The following is a 17,666-nucleotide window of genomic DNA, read 5'->3' on the forward strand; positions in this document are numbered from 1 at the left end:
GTGTACCCAGTTCAAGGTTGCATCACTGGTCAATGGCAGAATCAGATCTGGAGGCCACAATTCTCTGCTCCTAAGCTATTTTCTTCCCCTCACTCAGATCCAGTCCATCTACCAAATAGGCTAGTGAAAGGAGGCGGGCAAATCGCATAACCAGCATGAGTGTAACCACTTAAGAAACATTAAACATGTTTAAACAGGCACCTATTTTTTGCTGCGTGTACATGCCTGTAAGTGTGCGCGCGTATTTGTGTGCCTATGTGCCAAGACCACAACTTCTCCATATTGTCGTCTGTAGCTACTCTCAACTTCCCCGAAGCAGAAACTCTTGAGTCCTTCCAAAGGCCATAGTAGGAAGTAGATGTTGCAGCCATGTTCACCACCCACCCAGCTGACAAGCTGGCCTATGGCACAGGTTGTCGAGTATCAGACTTGCCAGAGGGAAGTCCCAGACAACTCTGGCTGTTTCAACTAACTGCCTAGAGCTTGCTGGACAGCAGGCGCTGTTTGAGATCAGTTACCCGCGCCCCCCCCCCCCCCACACACATACAAATAGGCGGCCGAATGCTCTTTTTCCAGTTCTGGCTGAGTTGCTAGCTTCAGCCAGGACGCATGCCAGGTACCTGGCTGGGTGAGCACCGCCCAAACTGGTCAGGCTAGTCCACCCCGTGGCTGTTTCTGCCAGGACTTGCCCGTGCGTAGGGAGGGTACAGACCTACCCTTCTCCAAAGCAACCCGGGTAGGTGGAAGGCAGTTGTGGGCACTCTAGCTTGGCAGTCAGACCAGATGGGTGGAGCTGAGTTAATCTAACCTGGAATTTCAAGTTGGCCAGTAACAACAGGTGAGGGGTGGTAGGGAAGCAGCAAGAGAAATGGGCAGTTTGACAAGTTGGAAATACTCTTGTGTCTTGCCCCTTACCCCCTGCCCAGGGTGACTTTTTCAAAGTGTCTGCGAGGTTTAGGCCTCAGTGGTGACTTGGACCCCTTCGGAGTCAGTCTGGGTTCCTCTCCGCTATGTGCCCGGTCCCTCTACTCTGGGAATCAAGGAGGGCGGGGGGCTGACAGCGGGGGGGAGGTTGTCTCGAATTAGTCTTTGTTTTAGACGCTAAAGAGCCTGAACGCCGCGTCAGGAAGGCTGGTGATGGCAGAGCCCTGGGGTCGTCCGGGGCAGGGCGCTTGGCTGTGAACCTCACGCTGATGCCATGCAGCGGGCACTCGATCTCTGCCTTCGGGCACCCACTTCTTGCCGGCTAGGCTGACTCGGTATGCAAACGCGCAATGTCCCCTATTGTCCTGCCTCGGCCTGAGCGAGCAGCAGCCAAGGAGGAGAAAGGGAGTCGGTTGGGCTCGGGGCTGCGAGCGTGGGGCCGTCCCGAGCACGCAGGGAGTGGCAGGAAGTGGGGACACCCAGGCAGCTGGGCCAAGGGCCTAGCTGGGGAGGTCCGCGCCCCGCCCCGCCCCGCCTCGACAGCTTGGGCTTCGGGCCCCGCCGGAGGGCAGGGACGGGCCAGCCCGCGGGGACAGCCGCGTCTCCGGAGGGCCCCTCCGCGAGGCCCAAGGAGGCGCTGCAGGTGCAAAGCCCGGCCGGCCCGCGCGCGCATCGCTCCCTACCCGGGAACTCCGCTCTTGCGCGGTCCCGGGCCTAGCGGCCAGCCTCGGCGGGACCGCACGTGCGCGCCCTCCCGGGCGGGGGAGTCCCCGGGCGAGCACGTGCCGCGGCGCGCGGGGGGCGGGGAGTCCCGCGGCCGCCTTCATTGCTGCTGCTGCCGCCGCCGCGGCCGCCGCCGCTGCCTCTTCCTTCCTCCTGTGCCGTCCCGTGCTCGGCCAGGACTGGGGCGGGGGGACTCAGCGCGCGCAGCGAGCTTGGCCGGGCTAGGCGCTCCGCTCCCAGAGGCGCACACCTTGGGCCGTGGCGGTGGCGGCGGTGGCAGCGGCAGGCTGGGAAACTTTGCCCCTTTGTGCGCTCCGCCCCGGAGGCGGCGGGCAGGTCGGTGCAGCCGGTGGCTTTCCGGCTCCGCGGTGGGGGGGAGGGGCAGCGCGTGGGGGGAGGGGCGGCGCGGGGACCGTAGCAAGGCCGGGGTGGGCGCAGCAGGGTAGCCGGAGACCCGGCAGGGAGCTCCGGGTGGCTGTGCGCTGCTGCCGGGTGGGGGTGGCGGGGCGGGGGCTGCGGTGCAGCGGGAGCGGAGCGGCCGAGGCCCCAGAACAAAGGAGCCGGAGCAGCGGCGGCGGCGGCGCGCGCAGCCTGGCCTGCGCCCCAGCGAGCCCCCTCCGCGCGCCCCTCGGTGGCGCGGGTCGCTTTCCTCTGTGGCCCTCGGGGCTCCCGCTCTTGGGGGCTTGGCGAGGTGGCCGACTTGGGACTCCCCACGGGCGCGCCCCCCACCTCCAGCCCGCCTAGGTACTTGGGGTGCCATCCACTCTAATGAACGAGCCTCTGCAAACTTTATTTTGTAAGCTCTGTTACCTCGGGGAAGGTCCTGTGGCCCCCCCAGTAAGGGACTTCGCTTGGATTTTAATGAAACTCACAAGCCAGTGGAAGATGTATGTTTGGGGGTGCACAGAGCAACTTTCTCAGAAATCCCACCTTTAGCACCCCTCATCCCCTTGAATGCCTCCCTACCCCCAACTAGTTCCCTGTACCTCCATCTGAGGCTCTAATGACTTCGTTTGACTCAGACTCTGGCTTCCCCCATTTTCTCTCTTCCCAGAAGCAGGAAGAGATAACACGTGAAAGTTGTCCCTGAGCCCCGAGTGATGTGCTTCCCCTTTCTGTGTCTTTTCCACCCCCAGGCAGCGTAGCCTTCTCCACCATCCTGACCCAGGCAGGGAGAACTGTCAGGAGGAAACTCCTCACCCTAATCTGCCCCACCACACACCCTTTGGCTCGCCTCATGCCTGAGCCCCGGGTGGGTGAGGGTGAAGAACCCACCCAGCCAAGATGAAACCTTTCCAGGGGGCTGCTGCTGCTACTGTCTTGTCCCTGATCCGGGGGCCCTGCAGGTGGGAGACTGGTCCTGGAAGGAGCCCTGGCAGCCGGCTGCAGCGGAGGTGAAGAGGGCTCAGGAAGAGACACTCATTCCAGAGGCCGAAGCTTCTTGCCGTCACCCTTGTAGACTTGTTTAGGAGAGAACGACCTGTTGGTGGCATTTGCTGGCATCAGGAGACTGGACAGTAGTTTAACCCAGCACCTATGCTCCCTTCTCTGGCAACCTCAGCATCATGAGCCAGTTTCAGGTGCCCTTGGCGGTCCAGTCAGACCTCCCAGGCCTTTATGATTTCCCGCAGGGCCAGGTGATGGTAGGGGGCTTCCAGGGGCCTGGGCTTCCTATGGCTGGGAGTGAGACCCAACTGCGAGGGGGTGGGGATGGGCGAAAGAAAAGAAAGAGGTGTGGGACCTGTGAGCCCTGCCGGAGGCTGGAAAACTGTGGGTCTTGCACTAGCTGCACCAATCGCCGCACGCACCAGATCTGCAAACTTCGCAAGTGTGAGGTGCTGAAGAAAAAAGTGGGGCTTCTTAAAGAGGTAAGCGGGCCTCTGCTAGGCTCCCCATCCCTTCCTTGAGGGCGTTGTCATCACGAGGGTCTGGTTAAAAAGGCTCATGCAGTTATGCCTGTACCTGTCCCTCCATTTCTGGTCCCTTGGTCTCCTTTGGAGCCCAGCCTGCTGTTGGAAGCCCAGTGGGTTCCTTTTCCAGGCTGACGGTTTGTATGAGAGTAACTCAGTCCCTTGCAGAGCATGGAGAGCCAACCTCCTCCTCCTCCTGGGTGTTTATGGTTGATGCAGGACAGCGATGTCTAGCTTGAGCTGGACGCCTCAGGTGGACTTTAGGTGGGTGATGTGGGCAGCTGTGGTGGCAGTGAGGCGCTGGAGATGGAGGTGGATGAACTTAGAGTGAAAGTTCTGTGTGACTGGTTGGCTTTGGTGCTGTCCTGATGGAGCCGGGGTATTTCTCCCCTAAACCTTTCCTTGGGTTCTTGTTTTTCTTAAACAGGGAATTTAGTGAGCGATGCGTGATTGGGCTTCTCAATGATATGGGATACTTTCTGGGGCCAAAGACTTTTTGGCATAGTAGTAGGTACTGGATGCCAATTTATGAATGAATGATGTGCTTTTGAGATACTCTCAAGGACTCCCTGTGTTCAGGGTAGAAGATCAGGGGAAGACTTGGGCTGAGAGCGGCCGGAATGGGTGGGGGGAGGGAGGGCTGGAGGGGCAGTGGCCCTGTATTGGGCTTCTTCCCTTTCTACTATGGTGATGAACACTCCACATGAAGTTGGTGGCAGCTATGACAGCAGACAGTTGGCGAAAGTAGGGACCGACCAACAGAACAGATTTTAGGCGGAGCGTGCAGCCGCTGAAGTTGCTCCAGGCAGCGGAACTGGCGCTGGACAGAGACAGAGGCCTACGCAGTCTGCAGGGCTCCCAGCCGTGCCACTAATTTGTCCAAGAGCCTAGACTATTCTGCCCCTCTGGGCCTGTCTTTTGGGAAAATCGAGTTGTCCTTGTTGACCTCCAAAGCCCCCTCCACTGGTCCAGGAGCTGCTGTGCTCTGAGCATAAGGTCACCTGTGGCTGGGCTGGTATGCCGCCGCACTTGGGATTTCTCTGACTGCTGAACGTGGAGCTGTGCGTGCCTCAAGCTAGTAGGGCTTTGGCCAGGAAGAAAGATCCAAGTGCTGGGGGCAGGGGTTCTGTTCCTTCCCTCCCTTTGCCCACTTGCTACATACCGTAAGTCATGGCTCAGGCACGACAGTCTCTGTTCCCTATTTACTTTGACCAGCTAACGCGGACATCTGGATCAGCTCTGCAGCTCCCCTCCCCCCAGCCTTGGGGCAGTAGTGTCCAGTTCTTCTATACTGCTGGTATTGGGCAGTTTTCATGCTGCTATTGGACACTCACCTTGTGCCCTCCAGGCCCTTTCTTAGAGGCTGGGGTAGATAGAAGGTGGCCTTAGGTTGTGAGAACTGCATGTGGCGTGGCTGGATCCCATCATTTCCTTCTTTCTAACGGGGCACTTCCTTCTGTCCCGGTATCTCTCTCCACTCCTCTGACAGACTCGGGTAAAGATGCCAAACTCGATGCACTAGATATTCTTGGTGGCCCTTATGGATGGCGTTAAGTGCCGGCCTTGGCAACAGTGGGGCATACCTGGATGAAGGGGGATGGGAATGCGGCCAGGGCTGTCATCCTCTTGTGTAAGCTGCTGGCCAGGCTGCTGGCCAGGCTGCCGGGTGGTCATGGTAAAGATCCCGCGGACCAGGGGTGGCGGAGTCTTAGAGACAGCCCTGAGACCTTGCCGTGCGTGGTTGGCGGCTACCCCAGGCCCCTGGGGTCAGGTAGAAATGTAGCTGAACAGCCTGTGATACCTGAGGACAGAAGGTCTATATGTAGGTCTGTGGACTGGGGCCGGCTCCAGTTTCCAGAGAAATAACGTAGCGCGGTGACAGTGGAATGAGTTTTTTCTTAGAGTTGATTATTTCATTGTTTATTTGCATGTGTTTCTGCATGGCGCGTGCGTGGAAGTCAGAGGACAACTCGAGAGCCAGTTTTCTTCCTTCTACTGTGTGGGTCCTGAAATTCAAAGTCGGGTCCCCATGCTTTGCAGCTGACACCTTTACCGCCCCCCATCTTGATGATCCTAACCTTTAATTTTTTTTTAATGAGCAGTGCTCCAGAGGTGGGTAGCTTCCCTTTGATATTTAAACTTTGAAGAAAGACCTTTGTTTTTGTTGTCTTTGCTTGGTTTAAGAAAAAAAAAAAAGAACAAATGGTAACTCGTGCCTCTCCTTCTCAACCTGCTCCTACAAGGCTTGAGAGCCTGAGAATGGCTGTCCGGACAACACTCCCATCTAATGGGCTTGTCTCGGGCACATTCGCAGCCTGCAGCCTGAGATGCACCTGAGAGACTCCGCTTCAGCTGCGCATTTAACTGCCCCAGGGGACTGAAGTGATCTTAATCATTAGATTTTCGAAGTGCTTAACGGGGGAGAGTGTCCCGGGACCTGGACTGGGAAGGTCTTTTTTTTTTCTTTTGACCTGACTCTTCGGGTGTGGTGGGGTACTCCATCCCCAGAGCCTCAGAAGTCTTAGCATCTGCTTTCATCTGTATCCCTGTGTTTCTAGTCCTCTGGGCATCCTTCCTTAACTCCATCCTGACTCCACTCTCCCAGCTGCCTTTGGGGTTTCTTTTATGCTGTCTGCTGATGGCTGCTTGGTACCATCCTATGAGGGTGGTGGACACGGGAGGGAGAGTGCTTATCTGTGTTTTCCCTTTTGCTTCTCTACTTGACTTTCTTTTCCCCAGTGGGCTTTGGGAAGGGTGAGTCAGAATCCCTGAACTCCGTAGTTTAGAATTTGAAGATTAAAGGTGGCTTCCCAGGGGCCTGTGGTTGCTCCTGGGTTGGCAGTAGATATAACACATCCAAAGGAGTTTGTACCTCTACTGTGGCCTACTTTCCTACTTCCAGAAAGATTCAGGGCTTAGGCTAGTATCAGAGTTTGTTTGGTTTGCACCTTTTTCACTTGAATAAAGGCAGGCTTCTCGGGGTCGAGTGTGAAGCACACTAGGGCGACATAGTAAATCCCTCTAGCTTTGGTTTTCTTGGTTGTGAGATAGGGGTAACCCTCCTCAGGGTGTTAATAAGGATGAAATGGAAATGCAAAATAAAATATACATCTTGTCTGGCACACAGTAGGTAGCCAGCACACAGTGGCAGGATTAAACTTCACATATAAACAACTGTATTAGTCTGTTGTAAGCCTGTAAAGTACAAAATAAGTGTATCTTGAGACATCCCCTGGCTCGCTGGATGAACAACCGTGGATCAGGACTCTGGAGCCAGGTGTAGGAAAGAGTGTCTGCACACCAGGAACAAGACAGCACTGTGGCCTTGGGCATGTGCAAGGGAAGAAGGAGCTGAGTAGGTAGGAGAAGGTCTGTGCAGGGGAATCTAGGCTTCAGGCTGGAAGCAGGACAGTGGATGAACAGCAGAGAAACGGTTTGTGGTTGCAGAGTACTTACTCGCTAGCCCTCAGCCAAATGCATCATCTTTACCTTCCTGACAAGACACCTTGCAGCTTTGGGGGGCCAAGAGATCTTTCCACAATGTCAGAAACATGATGGGGTCTCACTAAGCTAGCTCCCGAGTAAGGTGTTCAGCAAAGGGAGAAGCAGCGGAAAGTAGAGGTGATGAGATTTCTTTAAAAATAAGTCCACCTGGTTGTGTGAGGCATGAGAAGAGGCTGGGCAAGCGACCAGATAATCGTCTTTGAGGCGCTGGTTTAAAACCCCATAGCCACAGACTCCATAAGGATAGTCGGCTGGAGGAAGAGATTGGTTTTTGTTTTTTGTTTTATTTTTGTTTTTTCTTAAAAAGGAAATATGACAAGGGTAGTGAAGGGGCCCAAGCCTAACAGGAGCCTTTTGTGTGGTGCCACAGTACTGTCAAGAGTACAGAGATGGTCAAGGTTGCGCCCGTTAGAGTTTGATGTGGAAGATTCAGGATCTGTCTGAGCCTTCCCAGGCACATCAGGAAGCCCAGTGGCCAGAAGGTCCCGTGCCTCGGAAATGCTAGGACAGCAGATTCTCTGTGATGCGCAAGGAGAAGGAAGTGAAGCAGGCCTCCATTAGGAGCATAACTAGGGACAGGAAAACAAGCCACTGGGTCCCCATGTCCAGGGGAGTTTATCCTGGGAAAAGGAGAGCCAGACTCCACTGCGCATTCACGCCCACTGACCATCTTCCTGAATGCTCCGAGAATTGCGCTGATAAGATTAGGGCTGGCAAAAAGTCCGGGTTTGGAGATTTTGAAAATCATAAGCAAATAAGTTTGATGTTAATTTTTGTTATAGAACAGGGTGTTAAAAGGGTGGTGAGGCTAGAAAGGCTAGCAGTGGACTGGGAGTGCCGTGATTCCTTTGGGAGCAGCCTGCTGCAGAAGCCTCCTACATAGATCTGAGCGTCCCTGCCCTGTCCATCAAGCACTGGAGAGCGGGGGTTCATCCCTGGGATCACCTGGTGGAAAATGTTTAACTCCTAGTGAATGAGTCCCCCCAGCCACCATTTGGCCTAGAGCATACTTGGTTGGATTGAGGCTCTTAGAGTGAATCTGATGTTCAGGGTGGAGACCCTCTGCTGCAGACAAGAGAGGCACGGCTCCTGCCTGAGTTGCAGGACACGAAGTAGCTTAGTCTCACTTCCACCTTGCTATGCCGTGGATCAGCAGCGTCTTCTAGGGCTTGCGGGGAGTGCAGAATCTCTGACCTTATCCCAAACCTTTGGAACCCAAATCTGTAGTTCAGCCAGATACCTACGTGCTTTATATAACTATTAGAACTTGAAGGGTGACTTCCCAATACTCGTGTGACCAGGAAAAGGGGGTAGGGAGGTGGGAAAGGATCAGAAGACCTCACATCCAGGCCCGGAGTTCCAGCTGACACCTAGCAAAGGAGAACCTGACCCCGGATTGACTCCATGTTCTCAGGCTAGCTTTGGGTAGTGCTGCTTAAGGACTGGGTGTGATCTGAAAACAGCCAGGCAAGCTCTCCGGCAGTGTTTGCTGTTGAGACGCCCGATGTGGGAGGTTGTAGGCCCACAGGTCACAAGTGGTTAGCAGAGGGATGGGTACAGCAGTGGAATCCTGGGTCTGGCTGAAGGCTCTGCAGTTGCACAGCTATGGTGGCTGGGAATTCCAAGAGGAAGTGACTAGGTTGGAAGATGGGAAGGGGGCTGAGGAGAGTGGGGCAGCTTGAGCAGCAAGCCTTGGCCAGATTGAGTGGGACCGAAGAGACATGGAAAAGTCTGCAGTTGTTTGACCTTGTTTTGGGTTTATTTTATGTGTATGAGTGTTCTGCTTGCACATCCGTGCCTGGTGCCCTCAGAGGCAGAAGAAGGGATTGGATCCCCATAGAGCTGGAGTCATGGATGGTTTTCAAACCACACAAGTCCCAGGAATCGGACCTGAGTCGTCTGCAAGAACAAATGCTAACCTCCGAGCCCTCTCTCCAGCCCTCCTGGGACTTGTTTTAAAAAGAGAGGTGCGTGTAGGAACCCTGATTTCCTGGTCAGGTGGAAAGAACTGAAGCTCTGAAAATTTTGTCAGCCTATCTTGAGATCTGCCATGTATAGGACAATCAAAGGAAACCAGGCCGGTCAGTTTCCAAAGCAGTAGAGGAAAAAGTTGTGTGGAAGAGGAGTCAATTCCTTCCTGTGGAGGAGTCTGCAGACCTTGTTAGTAGGTTTGAAGCAGGCTGACTGGAGCCATGTTAGAAAAAAGAATGTGATGTTTACTGTTTTTCCTACCCTCGTGAGCTAGCCTTAGGGATGCCCTGTGTCCTGTGCCTGCATGGGTCTGCGGACTGGTGATACCTTATGAAGGCATCCTCTGGAGTGAGAGATCTTCCCGGGTCTGTGGGAAGTGTAACATCAGGTGTAGCTGCGTATTCCTTAGAAGCTTTCTTGCAGAAGAAATACCTAACCTGGGCCATAATATTTTTTGGCCACATTTTGTACTTAGTTTGTGTGCATGTGTATCTGTGTGTGCCGGTGTGTGCCTGTGTGTGCCTGTGTGTATCTGTGTGTGCCTGTGTGTGTCTGTGTGTGCCTGTGTGTATCTGTGTGTGCCTGTGTGTCTGTGTGTGCCTGTGTGTGCGCCTGTGTGTCTCTGTGTGTGCCTGTGTGTATCTGTGTGTGCCTGTGTGCCTGTGTGTGTCTGTGTGTGCCTGTGTGTGCCTGTGTGTCTCTGTGTGTGCCTGTGTGTATCTGTGTGTGCCTGTGTGTGTGCCTGTGTATCTGTGTGCGCCTGTGTGTGCCTGTGTGTATCTGTGTGTGCCTGNGAAGCTTTCTTGCAGAAGAAATACCTAACCTGGGCCATAATATTTTTTGGCCACATTTTGTACTTAGTTTGTGTGCATGTGTATCTGTGTGTGCCTGTGTGTGCCGGTGTGTCTCTGTGTGTGCCTGTGTGTATCTGTGTGTGCCTGTGTGTATCTGTGTGTGCCTGTGTGTGTGCCTGTGTGTGTGCCTGTGTATCTGTGTGCGCCTGTGTGTGCCTGTGTGTATCTGTGTGTGCCTGTGTGTATCTGTGTGTGCCTGTGTGTACCTGTGTGTGCCTGTGTGTATCTGTGTGCCCTGTGTGTATCTGTGTGTGCCTGTGTGTGCCCTGTGTGTATCTGTGTGTGCCTGTGTGTGGAGGCCAATGATCAGTATTGAATGTATTCCTCAATTGCTGTTTACCTTCTATTTTAGAGACAGACTTGCCATATAGTCCTGATTGGCTTGGAATTCATTATGTAGCCCAGGCTGGCCTCGAATGCAGAGACCTTTTTGTCCCTTGTCACCATGACCTGACCGTGTCATTAAAAAAATACATACATACATACATACATACATACATACATACATACAGATCTTTATTTTATGTATATGGGTGTTTTGCTTGCATGTATTCATGTGCATCAGTGTGGAGGCTGGAAGTGGGTGTTGGGTCCCCTGGAATTAGGATTACAAGGACAGTCAGTGCTTTTAGCCATTGGCCCTCTCTCCAGCCTAAACACCTGTTTTCTGAGTCAGTCTTCCATCGAGTTTGCAGATTCAGCCAGCCTGGTTGTCCAGCAAGCCTTGGGATCCTTCTGTCTCCAGCTCTCTCGTGCGGATTACAACACACACTGTGCTGGGTTTTCAGTGGCTGCTGGCGCTCAAACCTCAGGTCCTCGTGCTTGTGCAGCGAGCACTTCATTAGCTGCAGCCACCTCCGCGGCCGCTTAATTAATTTACTTACTATTTTTTTGTCATGCTGGGGATCAGACCTCAAGTATGTTAGACAATTAAGTGCGGACCAAGTTGTGCCCCCAGCCCTAGACTTTATCCTGTAACTGGAATTAGTCTTGGGTCGAGGTCAGGCTTGTGAAGTTTCTGGAAGGTTTAGCTGAATGTCTCATCAAAGAGTGACAGTGTATCTTCTCTGAGGAGACAGTATGTAGTTTTTAGCACATCCTCAAGAACATTCATGGCTACCCCAGATTTTAGAAGCAAGATTTACTTGAGCCATCATATGTGAGATCCATAAGCCATGGACGGCTATTTAAATTAAAATTAAATACAGTAATGGTCACAATAGCTATTTTCTAATTAGCTGCAAGTGGCTAATGGCTCTTGTTGGACAGTGCAGATAAAGAATGTTCTTTGCTGGAAGTGGTGGTTCATACCTGTAATCCTAGCACTTAGGAAATGAAGACAGAGTGCAGTCATGACTTGGAGTCTGGCTTAACTCCTTATGCAGTCCAGCCTCTTGCATGATGAGTTTCAGGCCAGTCTCAGTCTACACTAATACCCTGTCTCTAAAAGTTACTGCTATAGGAGATCTATTGGGCAGAGCTATGAGCTGCACACAGGGTTCCCTGTGTGGTCCCCAGATTCATCCTTACCATAGCCTCTTTCAGGTTGGGGAAATAGCCATCAGAGTTGGGGATTATGGCTCATAGCTGTGACATAGAAGCGAACAATGCTCCCCTGGGTTCTAACCGGCTACACAACCCGTTCTTGAAGGCATAACTATGTATTTCTTTAGAACAAGGTGTGAGTAAGATGTGATTCCCCACGGGGACCCTCCCACCCACAGTCCTGATCAAAGCCTCTGTGAACCTTGTTCATGTTAACGTCTGGTCCTGCGTGTACTTGTTCACAAGCCTGGCCCAGAGTCAGCCCTCTGCTTTAGGCTGTCTCCTGGAGAAGGCAGTGTGCTGGTAGGTGGGCTGACTATATTGGAACTCAAATGTCTAGACTCCATTTCTTTGCCTGTGGGAGAACACTGGAGTGCTCGGGAAGAGAGGATGTCAGAGGGCGAGACCCCCTTATCTCTCTGCATTCCTGTGGTCCAGCTGGATTGCTGCCGGCATCTTCCCTGTGATCTGTGTGGGTCCAAGACGGCTGCCACTCCTGAACTATGTACACTTTGGAGATCTTGTCTACCACTTGAATAAGAAGTTGGCAGACTGAGTTTCTACTAATTACTGAGGCAGTGGTGGGACATGGGGGACCGGGAAAGCAGCTCCGTGTGGAATCCTCAGTTGCCTTTCGGGTGAACTCAGGTCTGGGGGCTGCTTGATTGCCTTAAGTAATGCAGAAGGTGGGCTGGGTTCTCAGAGGCCTCTGTTCTGTTCGAACTGCTGAGCTGACTTGTGGGAGTTCCAGCACTGGGGTGCCCTGCGAGTTAGTAGACAGGTTCCATGCTTCCCCCTGCTGTTAGTGCAGCGGCTCCAGGGTCTCAGAATAGGATGGGGATCTCACTGGCAGTCCTAAGGGCATTGGTGAGACTGTGGGTGTCTTTATACCACACTACCCCTCTTCATTATCAGGGGAAGCCTCAAGAGGGGACGCGAAAAAGCTGGGTCAGAAACAAGTGGCCAGGTACTGGACTCTAGTGTTCCGCGTCTGAATCATTCATGTCGCGGAGACAGTGGCTGTTCTCACCTGTCTTTATGCTTTTATTGACCTGCCCCTTACACAGGTCACCCGCTTCCCCCAAAGATGCCAGGAATTATTCTGGCACTCTAGAAGAGAGGGAGGACAGGCTTTTGCTTGAGGCCTGGGTGGGGTGAGGGGTTCAGAGGACAGGATAAAGAACAAGGACGATGTATACCTTCTGGAATGCTTCCTGAGTCCCAAGACCTACTATGTCTTTTCCTGGAGAAGTACAGCTCCTCTCTGGTGCTGCCTCAGTTTCCAAAATCAAGTGGTATGCTTTAACCTGTAGCGAGCCCTATCCAGCAAAACTTTCCCAGGATTGGCATGGGCCAGACCAGGCACTGAACGTGAGCCTGGAGTAGAGCAGTAAAGGTGATAACTTTGTCCTTCATGAGACCAAGGAAACGTTTTTTTACCAGGATGCTATTGTGAAGCTGGAAGGGAGGAATGCCCTGAGGACAGAGTCTAGCCTTCCACAAGCAGACCAGCTGGGAAGGGAAGGAACAGGCCTTGAGAGTTTGGAGGTAGTGGTTCGTGAAGGATTAAGGAGGGCTGACTCTCCTGATTTCTGTGCCTGGAGTGCTTGAAGCTGATGGCAGAGCTGTGGAAAGATGTAGGCAGGCTGCCGGGCATACCTGAGGGTGTGCACAGATCCTGAGGGAGCTGAAGTGTGTGCTAGTTTCTCTTGGAAGTCTTCCTCCAGGCTGCCCTGGGTTTCTGAGGTAATGCCATAGAGTCTCCTGTTATTTGAGTGGGTCCTGGGACATTTGGTGGTCCTAAAGACACTTGACTTTGACCCCAATGAAATAGTGCAACAGCTTCCCCTAAGCATCTGGGACAGTGGTTCTCAACTTGTGGGTGTAGCTCCCTAGGGGGTTGCATATTAGATATTTACATTATGATTCATCACAGTAGCAAAACTAGTTATAAAGTAGCAATGAAATCATTTTTGGGGGGTCACCACAATAGGAAGATCTGTGTTGTCGCATTAGGAGGGGTGAGAAGCACTGGGAGGAGGACGTGCGGGTACAGGCATTGTGGCACTGTGTGTCGTACTCAGTATACACGTCTTATTTGTCAGAGAGGAAGTGAGGGGTAGGCGCTGGGGCCGCCTCTTTGTCCATCGGGACAGTGGTGGTGCCTTCGTTGCATCTTGTTCTGCTGTACCTCCAAGGAGGGGCATTTTTTTTTCTTTTGCTCCTCCTCTGCTTCCTCCTCCTGGTGATTGCCATTGACACAGACTTCCGCTGCCAAAGCTAATTGTGAGGTCTGATCAGTGAATGAAGGCAAAGGCAGTTCCCATGACAACCTCAAAGAGTTTCAAATATAGAGGATGATGTATGTGTGATGGGCTGCAATTACTTGGGTGGAAACTGATGTGTGGACACCGGGAAACATAGGCTCCGAGGGTGGAGGGGGTGCTAGGTTTCTTTGACAGGATCCTTTGTGTGATGGAGAGGGAAGGGGGTCACAGGTCTCACCTCACAGTCAATTCCTAGTGCCTTCAGTATTGGGTGCTCTGGGGAGGCAGGACATGTATATGTACGCAGAGACAAACCGCAGGTGGTGCTGTGGACTGGCAACAAGCTGAGGTACCCAGAGAAGGCATCCCGGAGGATGTGGGCTTCAACTGGACAAGGACGGAAAAGCCCTGTGCAGAAGTACCGTGTGCAGGACAAGGCAAGGAAGAGAAGAGACCTGTCTCTAGTCCCCTGTCACCTCTGGAGGAGGTAGATGGACTTGAGCGTTGCAGGACTATCCGTAGCAGCTCTGGAGTGTGCCACTGCAAGTGACACGACAGGAAGAGCCTTGCTGGGTCGCTGTAGCTGTTTGATCTTGGGCAAGGTGTGTAGAACGCTATTGTTTCCCATCCGTAGAGTGGGTATGGAAGACTCCTGGAATGTTGGTGATTTGAGATTTAAATAAGATGCTTTGTGCTGTGTCCCCCTTTGTGGGGCGTCACGAGGCTTGGTGCGCGGTTCATCTGCAGTCTTCCTTCCCCATGGTGTCTAGGCATGCCTGAGTTCCTGTTCGTCTGTGTGCAGTGTGGTTTGTGGATAGCCATGGTCTTGAGATTTTCAGTGTTTCCAGCAAGTGAGCCCATTTACCTCTGTGGCCCCACTCCTGCAGTCAGAACGGAGGAAACTGGGAGACCCCATGGAAGACGGGGGACGGATCGTTGTCCTTATGCAGAGGAATCCCACGTGCCTCTGAGTTGGTCACAGTGAGACCCATATGGAGAAAGAGGGGCATATAGAGATGAGAACGCTGTCAGGTGGGAACCGAACTGTCCTGGCATCATGTACCTCTCAAGAAGTAAGGTAGCCAGAGTGGGATGAGAAAGGGAGCGAGCAGACTGCCTTGAAGGCCACAGGCTCCCGTGGTTTAGCTAAGGGCTGCTGGAGGGCAGGGTGGGTGTCTGAAGTTGGAGGAGCACAGAGTTAGCCCAAGGAGATGGGGTAAACTCAGCTCCAGAGTTCCCATAAACTATGAGAAAGAGGCCTGCTGGTCCTTTCCAGGAGAGTGGATGCCACCCCGCCCCTCCCCCGCTCCCCAGGCTTTAGGGACCTCACACCATCTCAGTGCCCAGCCTCCCCGCTACTCCACACTCCCGAGGTAGAACGCAGCTCAGCACATTCCAGTTCTGTGTAGAGCCTAGGAAAAGCGGGGAAGATGGCCCCACCCACGTGGGGAACGACAGTAAATAAAATAACTGCTCCGATGTGCTGGCTCCAGAAGAGGCGGTGTGCTGTTCTCCAGGCCAGGGAGGACCTGGCAGAGGGGAGGCACTGTTTGGATTCAGCCTTGCAGTGCTTTAGCGTGCGGGGGAGGGGTCAGTCAGGAAGCAGCATAGAGAAGAGTGAAAACATTAGTGTTCTCAGATCTCTTTGACAGGAAGTGGTCACTTTAAGTGACCCAGTTGTCTATTTCCCTAGGCTTGACAGAAAGGGGGCTACAGAGGACAGGAAGGGTCTGGGTTTGAATTCCAGCCCACCAAGTTTGAAGGGCAAATTGTTCAGCATCCTAAGAGTCTTCCTTCTGCACAAGGCTGTGTGTAGAGAGGGTAAAATGAGATGATACTACAGGGTGGTTGGCCCGGGGCCTGTGCGTAGCAGGGGGCTGATCACTGTGGCAGCCGGAGTAGTAGCTGTATTAATTGATACTCTCGGAGTTGTGTTTGTCTCTGTGGGGTGCATGGGTATGTAACACAGGGTTTAGGGAACCAGGAGAAAGGATTCATTTATGCTGGTCAGTAATGTGAGTTAAAAGACACAAACACAGCCCGGCGGTGGTGGGCCTTTAATCCCAGCACTTGGGAGGCAGAGGCAGGTGGATTCGAACCAGGCAGTTCCAGGCCAGCCTGGGCTACGAAGCAAGTTCCAGGATAGCCAGGGCTGTTGTGTTACACAGAGAAACTGTGTAACAAAAACAAAACCAAACCACAAAAGACACACTCAGTTTGTCACCTGAAGTCATGATTTAGGACATGGTCCCTTACCTTATCTTGTCATCTGCCCGCCTTCCTGCTCTGAGAAGGACCTAGTAAGACTGCCCTTTGTCCCACAGGGGAAGCAAGTGTGCCCCCCCCCCCCAAGCCGCCTCACCAGAGGCAGGCTTGCCCTCCTCCTAAGGCAGCTCTTCTGGTTCTGAGTACCCCCTGGGGACCCTGGGGGAGCACAATTATGCATTTGTGGTGGAGTGGGTAATAGAGCGAGTCACTGGAGCAGGGGCGGGGCGCTCATCTGTGAGTCACTTCTCTCAGGCCTCAGCTTATTCATCTGTGAGAATGAGAATGAGAAAGCACCCTGAGCTCTGGCAGAAACGTAACGTGCTGCCAGGCAGCAACACCTACCTGGTGTCGGTCAGGCCTGAGCCATCTCAGGCCTCACAGCTGTATGAAATGGCTGCTGGTTCCATTCTGCCAATGAGCAAAGAGAGGCTAAGAGTGGTAAGTTACCACGGGCTGGGGACGGGATATGTGGGTACTAAAGTGTATGTGAGTGAGGTCAGGTGCCTGGGGTATCTGGGAATTACTACAGGAATGTGGATTGCTAGGACTTTGCTATCCCCCTCAACCTTTTAGTCTCCTGGCCCTTGCACTTTTGGTATGCTTGATTGGAGTTAGGGTACTAGACTGGAATTCTTGGGGTCTGGGAGCCCGGGGAGGTTTCGGAAGGGGCACCTGGTGAAGCCTCTCCAGGAGAGACTACCGTATGAGGCATGTTTCAGCAGCGGTCTGGAGTGATCTTAGGGTAGTAAAGTGGGTGCCAGGGAGGGCACAGCTGACTTGTGGGAGCATAGGAAGTATGGGCTATAGCCCATTTTCCCGAGTGGGGTGCAAGAGGGCAGGGCAGTAGAGCTCAGTAGGGTGGTATGGTCTTCAGGGAGGACAGACCTGGCAGGGAGTTTGAGCTCCGCTGAGTTCTAGCGCTGTCACCTTTGGTAAGTTACTCCATGCCTTTGCAGTCTGCAGAGCGGGTGCGTGCGTGTGCGTGCGTGCGTGTGTGTGTGTGTGAGAGAGAGAGACACAGACAGACAGACAGACAGACAGACAGAGACAGACAGAGAGACAGAGAGAAGCGCTGCCCTGGATTCTCCCTGGAGGACAAGCTCTTACTTTGATCTTGGCCGGCTGGAGAGTGGCCGGTTTGGAGTACCACCTACTCCTCACCCCTACGTTGCACGTTCCACTGTACTCCAGGTGCACCCACTGGAGGTGCAGGGAAGGCCTTGTGCACATCGCCTGGCGGGGAATGCCGCGGGATCCCCGGCCTGCCTGGGAAGCAGCCCTTGTGGCTATGGCTTCCACGACCAAGGCCCCCGCCTGGCTGCTGGGCAGGTCCTTAGCGGGGAGGGCCGGGCGCGGGATTGGCTGGCGTGTGCGCCGCCCCCTCGCACACCAGCCTGGCGGGGCGGGAGCAGCCGGCAGCTGGCCGCCGCCTCTGCAGTGCCTCCCTCGGTGCGCTCCCTCGGCGGGGATAATGGGAGGCCCGGCGGCGGCCGATGCAGTAGAGGAGGCCGGCCGAGGTAGCGCGCAGGGCCTGGAGGGGAGGGGAGGCTGCGTGCAGGCCGGGAGCGGGGCCGGGATCTTGAGAGGCCCGAGAGCCGAGCAGGAAAACAAAACACTGGAAGGCGCAGGGGCCCTTCCGCGCTCGGGAGGCAGCTGGAGCAGGAAGATGGTCCCGTCCAGCCTTTCTTCCCCCGGCCCCT

General features: G+C 53.9%; 1 protein-coding gene across 6 annotated transcripts in view; it reads left to right on the plus strand.

The window, feature by feature from the left end:
• Positions 1 to 1,237: 1,237 nt before the first annotated feature.
• Positions 1,238 to 17,666, plus strand: part of Tet3 (tet methylcytosine dioxygenase 3) — a 105,701-nt gene continuing 89,272 nt past the window's right edge. For 2 of the 6 annotated variants that reach the window (XM_050164880.1, XM_050164884.1), the window contains exons 1-2: positions 1,582 to 1,983; positions 2,784 to 3,515. In XM_050164880.1, the coding sequence (XP_050020837.1) occupies positions 3,213 to 3,515 (303 nt within the window). In that variant the 5' untranslated portion in view covers positions 1,582 to 1,983; positions 2,784 to 3,212. The other 4 variants (XM_050164883.1, XM_050164881.1, XM_050164882.1 and 1 more) reach the window with 4 other exon arrangements.

Source organism: Alexandromys fortis, unplaced genomic scaffold (genome assembly GCF_014885135.2).
Source record: "Alexandromys fortis isolate MF-2015 unplaced genomic scaffold, M_Fortis_MF-2015_v1.1 scaffold_138, whole genome shotgun sequence".
NCBI classification, from domain to species: Eukaryota; Metazoa; Chordata; class Mammalia; order Rodentia; family Cricetidae; genus Alexandromys; species Alexandromys fortis.